The 9,495-nt window shown below is 34.6% G+C and overlaps 2 protein-coding genes across 2 annotated transcripts; one reads left to right on the top strand and one right to left on the bottom strand.

The window, feature by feature from the left end:
• The first annotated feature begins 79 nt into the window (after nucleotides 1-79).
• Nucleotides 80-2,995, top strand: LOC112054272 (60S ribosomal protein L10). Its single transcript, XM_024093977.2, has 5 exons — nucleotides 80-206; nucleotides 331-359; nucleotides 452-757; nucleotides 2,131-2,293; nucleotides 2,795-2,995. The coding sequence occupies exons 2-5, from the start codon at nucleotides 337-339 to the stop codon at nucleotides 2,960-2,962; spliced, it is 660 nt and encodes a 219-aa protein (XP_023949745.1). The 5' UTR covers nucleotides 80-206; nucleotides 331-336; the 3' UTR covers nucleotides 2,963-2,995.
• A 702-nt stretch (nucleotides 2,996-3,697) lies between these two features.
• On the bottom strand, nucleotides 3,698-9,155 carry LOC112054270 (DNA polymerase eta). The gene is made up of 8 exons (XM_024093975.2): nucleotides 8,833-9,155; nucleotides 8,088-8,222; nucleotides 7,530-7,632; nucleotides 7,005-7,221; nucleotides 6,521-6,638; nucleotides 5,842-5,982; nucleotides 5,410-5,774; nucleotides 3,698-5,079 (listed from the first exon to the last, which is right to left on the bottom strand). The coding sequence occupies exons 1-8, from the start codon at nucleotides 8,964-8,966 to the stop codon at nucleotides 3,806-3,808; spliced, it is 2,487 nt and encodes an 828-aa protein (XP_023949743.2). The 5' UTR covers nucleotides 8,967-9,155; the 3' UTR covers nucleotides 3,698-3,805.
• Nucleotides 9,156-9,495: the final 340 nt, after the last annotated feature.

The raw sequence follows: 9,495 nt of genomic DNA, 5'->3' as shown, positions 1-9,495 counted from the left end.
TTGTCGAGTGCGAGCAACTTTTGGTCGGAAAATCTAAAAATTGTTTGTACTCGACTGAAATCTTAGAGAAGTCCGAACTAAATAGGCGTAAACACTAGTACTCAGAGCCGTAAAGCCAGTTAAAAAATAGTAGTCGTACTGTCACACTACCTGTCAAGTGTCAAATTTGTCAAACTTCTTTCAAAGTCGGGGTGCCACTTGTGAAGGTGCTTATTAAAATTTTTCGATTAAAATCTCAAAAAATCACTGTGTTATCAGCATATTTTGCCGTGTAATTGTAATATTTAAGTTCGTTTTCATGTACTAAGTGTATTTTTCTTTGTATTTCAGTTCACAATGGGGCGCCGACCAGCGAGATGGTAAATATCGTGAACTGTCAGAAAACTTTCTTGTGGAATAATTTTTTTATTTATTGTTCTATCTAAATAATTAAGTGTTTCTGTGTTTTTAGCTATCGGTACTGTAAAAACAAACCGTACCCAAAATCGCGGTTCTGCCGTGGTGTGCCTGATCCAAAGATTCGCATCTTCGATTTGGGCAAAAAGAAAGCAGCCGTGGACGACTTCCCACTATGCGTGCACTTGGTGTCCGACGAGTATGAACAGCTCAGCTCTGAAGCCCTGGAGGCCGGGCGCATTTGCTGCAACAAATACTTGGTGAAGAACTGCGGCAAAGACCAGTTCCACATCCGCATAAGGTTGCATCCATTCCACGTTATCCGCATCAACAAAATGTTGTCATGCGCTGGGGCTGATAGGTGAGTAAACTTTCGTTATTATTTTTTTTTCGTAAAAATTAGTGTTAAAACTTAAAATGTGCTACAGTGCATTTTAAGAAATTAAATAAACGGTGAAGGAAAATAAATGTGAGGAAACCTGCATACCAGAGAATTTTCTTAATTCTCTGTGTGAGTGAAGTCTGCTAATCTGCATTGGGCCAGTGTGGCAGACTATTGGCATATATTCAGCAGTGAGCCAAATATCGGTTGATGATGATGAACTTAATAATAATTTAAAGGTACAGTATGTGCTTTACCTTTAAAGTTCTCTAAATTTGGCTCCTAAATACTATACTACAAAAGCAAACATTTAAAATTAGGATTAACATAGCTAACTAGATTTTGAAAATAGCATACAATAGTAGTAGTTAATATCTCTAATTTTTCTTTTTTTCTTATTCTATTTAGGTAACTGTGTTAAGAAAACTAAAGTATAATTTCTTTTTCAATTTACCTTTTTATATAACAACTAGGATTTAGAATATTAATAGTGAAATAAAAAGTTATATTTGATAAGATTTGTTATCTCAATATGCATTAGAATTGTGTGCTTACAAAGGTTACGGAAAAATCACTGTCATGATATAAATTGCAAGCTCATGTATTACAAATAATGACTCTGCAAATGTAAGTTAGCATTGCACAATAATTATGTGAATGATTTTAGTAATAGTAATTGGCTATTAATTAATAAATAAAGTTGATTAATGATTCAAAAATTTCAAAGACAGAAATTAAATTTATAAAATACAATTAAAATTATGAAACACAATTTATCAATAACTAACTGGAGTTATTCATCTGCATACTTCCAGCGCTGTTAAAATTATGGGGATAAAATATAGTATAAGACACTTGAAAATAACATGGCTTTATAATGGTAAAAGAATTTCCAAAATTGGTTGGGAAGACATAGACATTACCCTCTACATCTACGACCTCAAAAACTTTACCTCTTTATAATATTAGTATAGAAGTACTTTTAAACATTGCATTTTACAAGGACATTTTTTTTGTTCGGCATCATGGCACATGATCAAATAAGCCACTCTTCTGTTTGATAAATCTACTCTTATCTTAGTTCTCTTTGGGAGCTAGACTAGATTTCTAATTAAAGACCTACACCTTGGGCTGGTTATAAATCTGTTCTTTAATTCAGTGACGCTGAGTCTAGCCTTAATTATTGTACTTTAGACAGAAGAAAGAGATCTATTATTTATTTTAGATTATTAATGTAAAAGCTTCACCTTGTTTTTACCTTGTATTATAAGTAACCAAGAACAACTATGAACAGAATAACAAATTTGTTCTAACCCAACAGTCGTAATATTATTTGTATCAATAAATTCCAGGCTCCAGACTGGGATGAGAGGTGCGTTTGGCAAGCCACAAGGCACGGTAGCCCGTGTGCGCATCGGCCAGCCCATCATGTCCGTGCGCTCCAGTGACAGGTGGAAGGCGCAGGTCATTGAGGCTCTGCGTCGTGCCAAGTTCAAGTTCCCTGGTCGTCAGAAGGTTTGTGTTTATATTTATCTGTATTATTAATTGTCTCAATGCTCCACTCGTTAGCCTAAGTGGCTATGCACGATGGCCAAGCTAAACAGCTCTAAAGGAAGAAGCCTTTAGATTATTTAGTTATTACATATTACAAGTTAGTAGGTCAGGTACAGTACTGAACTTTTGTTTTTTCTATGAAATTTTCAGTGAAATAATACACCCTTGAGTTAGGTGTTAGATCCCTTTGCTCATAGATCATAACTTTAATGAAATTATAAATATAATGAACTATGTTATTGTGGCCGTGTTCCATTGGAGTTATCTTCCAGATTTAGATTTCAGTGCATCCAATAACAAATGTCTTCTGAAAAATGTCCAATAAATTTGTCCCAACTTATTGTTATGTATTTAAATATCTTTCTTTATATTAATATGCAATAATTACTTATCTCTCGTATTAGTTAGTCTTTGTTGTTTTGTCCATTTTGGTAGGAGATTTTATGTAGATTCTTTCCCCAGATCTATGTATCCAAGAGATGGGGCTTCACAAAGTACGACCGCGACGAGTATGAGAAGTTGCGTGACGACGGACGCCTCGCCAACGACGGCTGCAACGTGCGCTACCGGCCCGAGCACGGCCCGCTCGACACCTGGCGCAAGGTGCAGACCGAGCTGCACAATGTGTAGACCTTACATTTGTAATATACTGTGCTTTCACTAGCTCTTTGTTTTATTTATTGCCTATTATGCATTAGCACAAGTCTCAACAACAAAGCAATAGAAATGCAAATGCGTGAATTTGAACATCAGTAGAGAGAACTAAAATTTCTATGAGCAACCCGAAATATTGATCTGTCCAATATTACGTCAGCCACATTCACTTGTTCGGTGTTCGGAAACCAAATGTATGAAATCAATATAAAATACATTAAATGTTGCTCACATATTTTGTTTTCCGAACGGAATAAATTCCGCGCGTATGTAGTGAACGCGAACCTTCCGAATGAAGAAAAACTAGTCTCATGGTTAATTCGAATCGAATTTAACGCGTTCATAATATCATGCAGAAAGCTGCGCAATGTTATATTTTAGGTGTCAGCGGTATAGTAGGGGCGCGGCGGAAGGCCGTCACCCCGACCGCGCGTATCAAAATTTTAATGTACTACATGTACGACCTGCGGCGGACCTCGTCTGAAGCGGCGCAGGCTAACCACTGGACCAGACCAAATCAAAATCCTATATTTGAAAGATTTTGAACCAGATACATATTGTTTTCATTATTTTAAATTTAACTACACACCATACCAACAATACCAGTAGTCCGGTAGCTTGACTATTTGTACATATGTTTTCTGTGGCTTAACCGTGGTGCTATTAAAGCTTTTTAATTAAGAAAAAATAATTTGAATAAAACGTAAAACGTGAAACAACTTAATTTTATTTACACATTGTACAATATAAATATTCGCATGATTCAGTCCATTGCTATTAATTTTTAAATATTCGAAAACTACAGAAAAACTCATTATGTTACCGAAAAAACAGATCTATTGACTTGCATTGCATTTTAGGCTTCTTGGTTGGTGAACCAGGTTTCCTCTTCCTTTTACTACTACTCGTACTTGTTACACTTGTATGAGGAAAAGCTGTTCTCTTATTTAACTCTCTACTTAACTTTTGGGCTTCATGAAAATCTTGATGTTCTAAAAACTTTTCTACAACAATTTTCTTTCCACATTCTGAACAAATTCTTGTGGGTACTCCATTGTCTATCTTTGTTAAAAAACTTGTAATTGATGTCAGTGTCTCATTTTTATTGTTCATTTCTTCCGAAATTGGTTTCTTTTTATGGTGTTTTTCTTTGTTGTCCAGATCTTTTACAGCATTAATTTCTCTTTCTTTACGCACTTCATTTCTCTCTTCCTCTCTTAACTTTAACGCTAAATGATAATCAGCATGTTCATCTAATTTATTTACAGGTATTGGTTTTCCACATTCAGAGCAATTTATAATGCTAACATCTTTGGGTTTAGGCAGCAAGGGTGATAGACGTGTCGGTTGCGGTTCAACTGTATTTCTTTCATAATTTTTGTGTGTTACGTCATTTTCTAATGTCTCTTCTTTTTTATTCAGTAGTTCTCTCATATTACTGACACGAACGATTTCTTCTGGGTCTTCTTCAAAAAGAGCAATACTTTTATTTATTTCGTCATTAATTGTCGAACTAGAATAATTTGTATCATTGCTGTCATCGCCACAAGGAATAACTTTACATTCTATTGTATTCGAATTATTAACTACATTCATAGCTTCATTATCAGTAGAATTAAGTTTAAGATTAGAGTTACCTTCCACATTATCTATAGAATGTACTATATTATTACAACTATTTACATTTATATGAGATTTTTCTTTATTGACATCAGATTCTTGTAATTGATTTGTGTTTGTGTTATTATATTTGTTGAGATATTTAGCGAAGAATGATTCTTGTCGATCCAGAGTTGCTTCTATGACTCCCGCATTACCTAGTTTCTCTTCTTCCTTTCTAATATCAACTTTTTGGGAACCTTTCCCGCTATTTAAAAATTTTTGCAGAACATAGTTTTTGCCTTCATTATTTTTAGGAATATTTTTCATTTTAGTACTACTTTCATTAGAAGTATGTATATCTTTCGAGGAACCAGCTGAAAAATAGTCATTAATTGTTTTAGTTTTCTTTGTTTCGTTATTGTCCTCAAATTTGCCGACGCTAATGCCTAGAAATTTGAAAGGAGCTTTTAATCTTCTGTTAGTTTCACCATCTGGAAAACAAAAATGTATTATAAATATCCAACAGTTTTACATTTGCACCAAAAAAAAAAACAGTTGTACAGTGTTTGGCTATAAAAAGAACATATACTTGAAAATTACAAGACTACTGTCAAAATCTTATAGCTTGGCAACTTCGTTCGTAACACATTCGATGGTCCGCGCGGGCCGTGTGCTTGTAGCGATGAAAGAAAAACCCACAACTGACGCACCTCACTTCCCCGCACGCACGATTTCACACCCGCGAAGTCTTTCCGCCTGTCGCCCGCATATCATGGGAGTGTCACCAATGAACTTGCTAGACCATAGCTATCAAACCTCACCTTTTGTTTTGCACCCTTCAGAGCTATCCATAACCAATTCCAACGCTTTATTCGAAAAAGTTTCACCGCACAGGTCATCTTCAGATGTGAAATTATACGACCTTGAACTACTGATGTCTCTGCCATCAACTTGCAAGGAAAAGCTTACAACCATTTGCTTCGGGGTTCTATTATTTTCCAGCGCATCCTTTTCCAATCGGTCCTCGATTTCGTCTCCCAAGTCTTTCAACCACTTCTTTAAGCTATCCAAGTCTAGAAGTGCTGCTTTGCCTCTAAGTTGTTTGCAGCAGCCAATGCTTTTGGGATTGAATCGTGCTTGTACCGGTTCTAGATCGGTTCCACGTGCAATGTTGTACAGCCAAGTACTGCAATTAAAATACTTTGTCTTTATTATAATACAACAGAAGTTTGTTTGTTTAAAAAGTCACCTACCCGTTTTTTTCATCGAATTTGGCTTGGAGCTCTTTTTCAGTAAAATGTTGTAATTCCGCCATGGTTTTGATTCTCAGCACTTCGCACACAGCGTCGCCAAACTTCCCTCCTAAATGTTTCACTTTCTTTATTGATAAAGTTCTGTAATGTAAGATAATACATTAAGTAAGATTTACAATATATTTTTAAATCATTATATTCTAAAGAAAATCAAAATTATTTTTATTCAACAATCGTTTGATTTAGAGAATCAGCTACGTTAGTCATTGACCTCTTATAATAAAAGGCTGCACAATCATGTAGAAAATTTCACTTAAAAACTGGCCAATTTTGCTTTGACAGTTTTAGAATTATTGATAAAGAAAATTATACCTAAAGCCTTTTAAATATAGTCCAATATTCAATAATATCCCAAATTCAGAGCAAATATAACCTTAAGGTTTGAGCTTAAGGTTGAATTTGCAAATGCGACTACTTGAATTGAGTGCCAAGAAGTTGTTTGAGTGGGGACGTTTTTTTGGACGCTGATTGTGCATCTACTTTTTAATAAGAGATTGATGTTAGTAAAAAATAACAATATCCCCTGTTTTTGTTGTAAAAACTGTAAGACAAGAATTATATGTTATGACAGTTATAATTATAGTTAGTTTTAAGTATTATTTATAGGGTAGTTACAAACTTGTATAAAATGTCGACAGAGTGTTTCGGCAACACAGTTTGTTTGTTGGGCTTGTTCATGCCGCACACCAGCTTTGCTAAAATCTTGTTGTGGGCTATTCCGGCTGAACAGGTGTAACCTGTGAATGTGGAATATGTAAACAATATATTATGACTATTTATTTTCATAAGTATTTATAATTATCATTTGAAATACCTTCAAAAGGCAACTATGCAAACAAACTCTAACCACATATGTGTGTCAGAGAATGATTATGGCCCATTGGTCAAAAATTAAATTAGGATCTTGATTTTTACAGCTCTTGAACTTTTAATCTATTGAAGGGATATTTAAAATCTGGACTTTTTTAAGTTATGGAGCAAAATAGGTATAGGTAGGTTAATGAAAAAATCCCATTTCCCTTAATTTAGTTTTCTCAAAAATATATAACTTTACTTCAAGAATATCTATTATCTCATAGTTGGTAATAAAGTAATATCTGTACCTGTTTCATTAAACACTGCAGCTCTAATCTCACTAACTATCAGAGCCCCCACAAGCAGTTTCTTGGCATGTTCATAATCAAATTCAATAGAGTCTGAGCCGCATGCGTGCACTTCTGATACAAACTCCTCCATACTGTCGTAGCCCAGGGCAAATGTATGAGGCATCATGTCACTACTTAGTGCTTGTATATTTAATGTTTCAAGTCTTTTTTGTACCTGTAAACAAAGAGTAACATAAAATCTTGTAGTATTTAAATGTGTATGAATAATAAGTAAATTGTCTTTGCAATATTAAGTCAATAGAAACATAAATAATATAATTATCCAATCTTGTTTTTAAACTAAGTAGATTTCAAAGTATTGCTGCATCTACTCTAACTACAACTTACAAACCAAAAGCAAATATCACACCAGTATCAGTTTTAAAACTTGTTAAATTGTATTGAATAGTCAAATAGATTTTATAATAGTTTATTGAAAATTTTGTGATTCGCAATAAATGTTTTTAAGTGTCCATAACTTACAGGCGATGTAATGTCAAGATATGCTTCATCAATAGACGCTCTTTCCAGCAGAGGTGTGAATTTCTGAAGTATTTTTGCTACATCTTTACCAGCATCCCTGTATCTAGACATAATAAAAACAAACTAAAAACATTTTGCAAGTGAGAAAGTAAGTAAGTAAGCAGAAAAATATATGTATTTTCACAAAAGTTAGGATTATGCTTTGGTAACACATAGAAACCAGTTGGTATAGATACCTAATATCTATTACAGACATTTTACAGAGGATTTAATAATTTTTCATGCTTTTACCTACACATGTCTTTGACTGAATGTCATGAAAATCAAGACTTGTTTTCCCTTTGCATATTATTATATATTTTTTATTTCTGTAAAAAAAAAAAATTTTGGCCCAAAATTGCTGCCCTAGCCTACTTTGCCTGCTGGTGAATCCACCACTGTCATTGGTGCAGCTTAGTCAGGAAATATTTCCAACGTTTCCATTTGGGGCCTTGGGTATTGAAGTGGACACAGAGCTATCCCTGACCTTTTGTACTGAAGAATAAAAGAATTCCTCACTTTGTGATATCTGCTTTCCCTCTCTGGCAGGGTACTGATGGCAGCTGTATCTCAGGGCACTTCTCCTTGGCTTCATCCCCCCGCATGTGTCGGGTTACTCCCATAGCTCTTGCTACATAGTTCACTGCAATAATCCTGTAATAATAACGGTAAATATTTACTTTATACAATATACAGAACTTCAACATTCGGCAGCTGTGGAGAACAGCCATCAATTCCAACATCAAAATCCTGGAATAAAGTAAAGAACTGAGAATAATGTTTGACACCCCACAATGTATCAGCAATAAGTATATGTACCTCAATATGTGCATACAAACTGCACATGACGAAATAACCCAGTGCAGCAGTGAGTTATCAGGAGAGACTGACAGTCCACGCAAATGAGAATGAAGGAGTGGGCTCTGAGTCGTAAGGGTGGTCTTTGTTTTGCTTGGCTACAAAGACACAGCATCCCTAACCTGGAGAACCAATGTCTATACCCAGCCAAAGGGGTGCAGCTGATAGGGAATCTGCAGCAAACTATATAAGCCAGGTTAGTTTCCATTTCAACTATTCATAGATACAAAGCTGCTGAAGTGATTTGTATGAAATCTGATACAGAGAGTTTATGCTAATTTTTATCACGATATGCCCATGAGTGAATATCTACTAGAGTGAAACAATGGATTATTCAGATATTTAAAACATAATAATCATTCTGCTATGTTGGACTAAGTAATTTTTTGTAAAATCTGGACTTTACCCTCCTCCTTTCCATGGGTTATATTGCACCACAGCAATAGGTTTTCCTTTAAAATCAGGGTTCAGTTTTTCTTCCACTTGGCAATAAAAACAGTCCATATCAATCAGTACCACTACCCGGTTTTCATGATCCATTTTTATTACGAGGATTAATTCAACATCATCATATAGAAACTCGTTTTATTTACACATGTATTTCACAATATTAAAGTCCATTTTTTCTGTTTTGGCAAATACCGCCAATTTTCAGCCTTATTTTCAAAATTTTCAATCAAATCAAATTCTCTGCCTGTTTATCTGCTGTCAATATGACAATAATATGACATGACAGTGCAATGACATTGACATTAATAGTCATAAACTATAACAAAAAAATAGATAAAGCAAAAATGAATTAACTATCCTCTGAGCAAAAACTATACAACGAATTAATGTTATACACCATTTACTTGTGCAATAAAGATTATCTTATCTAGTAACTACGATCTATAGTATCCATCTGATTTTTATTTTGATCGTTACAGAGTTATACATAATCACCCTAAACCCACTAATCTAACTCATAACAGTTTTGAGAACAGTGTGCTCTTTAAAAGGGATATTCATAATGATAAATGCTTGATTTACAGGTGCTCGAGGAGAAACATGAAGAAGTTTCGACCTT

Source organism: Bicyclus anynana, chromosome 5, assembly GCF_947172395.1.
Source record: "Bicyclus anynana chromosome 5, ilBicAnyn1.1, whole genome shotgun sequence".
Taxonomy (NCBI): domain Eukaryota; kingdom Metazoa; phylum Arthropoda; class Insecta; order Lepidoptera; family Nymphalidae; genus Bicyclus; species Bicyclus anynana.
This window is presented reverse-complemented; position numbering and strand designations above follow the sequence as displayed.

What these genes read in the sequence shown, in the direction of transcription:
- LOC112054272 (XM_024093977.2), top strand. Translation starts at nt 337, where the DNA reads ATGGGGCGCCGACCAGCGAGATG. An exon ending in GGGCGCCGACCAGCGAGATG is followed by an intron (nt 360 to 451) that starts GTAAATATCGTG and finishes CTGTGTTTTTAG; the next exon opens with CTATCGGTACTGTAAAAACA. An exon ending in AGTTCCCTGGTCGTCAGAAG is followed by an intron (nt 2,294 to 2,794) that starts GTTTGTGTTTAT and finishes TTCTTTCCCCAG; the next exon opens with ATCTATGTATCCAAGAGATG.
- LOC112054270 (XM_024093975.2), bottom strand. Translation starts at nt 8,966, where the DNA reads ATGGATCATGAAAACCGGGTAGTGGTACTGATTGATATGGACTGTTTT. An exon ending in AACCCATGGAAAGGAGGAGG is followed by an intron (nt 8,223 to 8,832) that starts GTAAAGTCCAGA and finishes TTATTATTACAG; the next exon opens with GATTATTGCAGTGAACTATG. An exon ending in TGCAGTGTTTAATGAAACAG is followed by an intron (nt 6,639 to 7,004) that starts GTACAGATATTA and finishes CCACATTCACAG; the next exon opens with GTTACACCTGTTCAGCCGGA.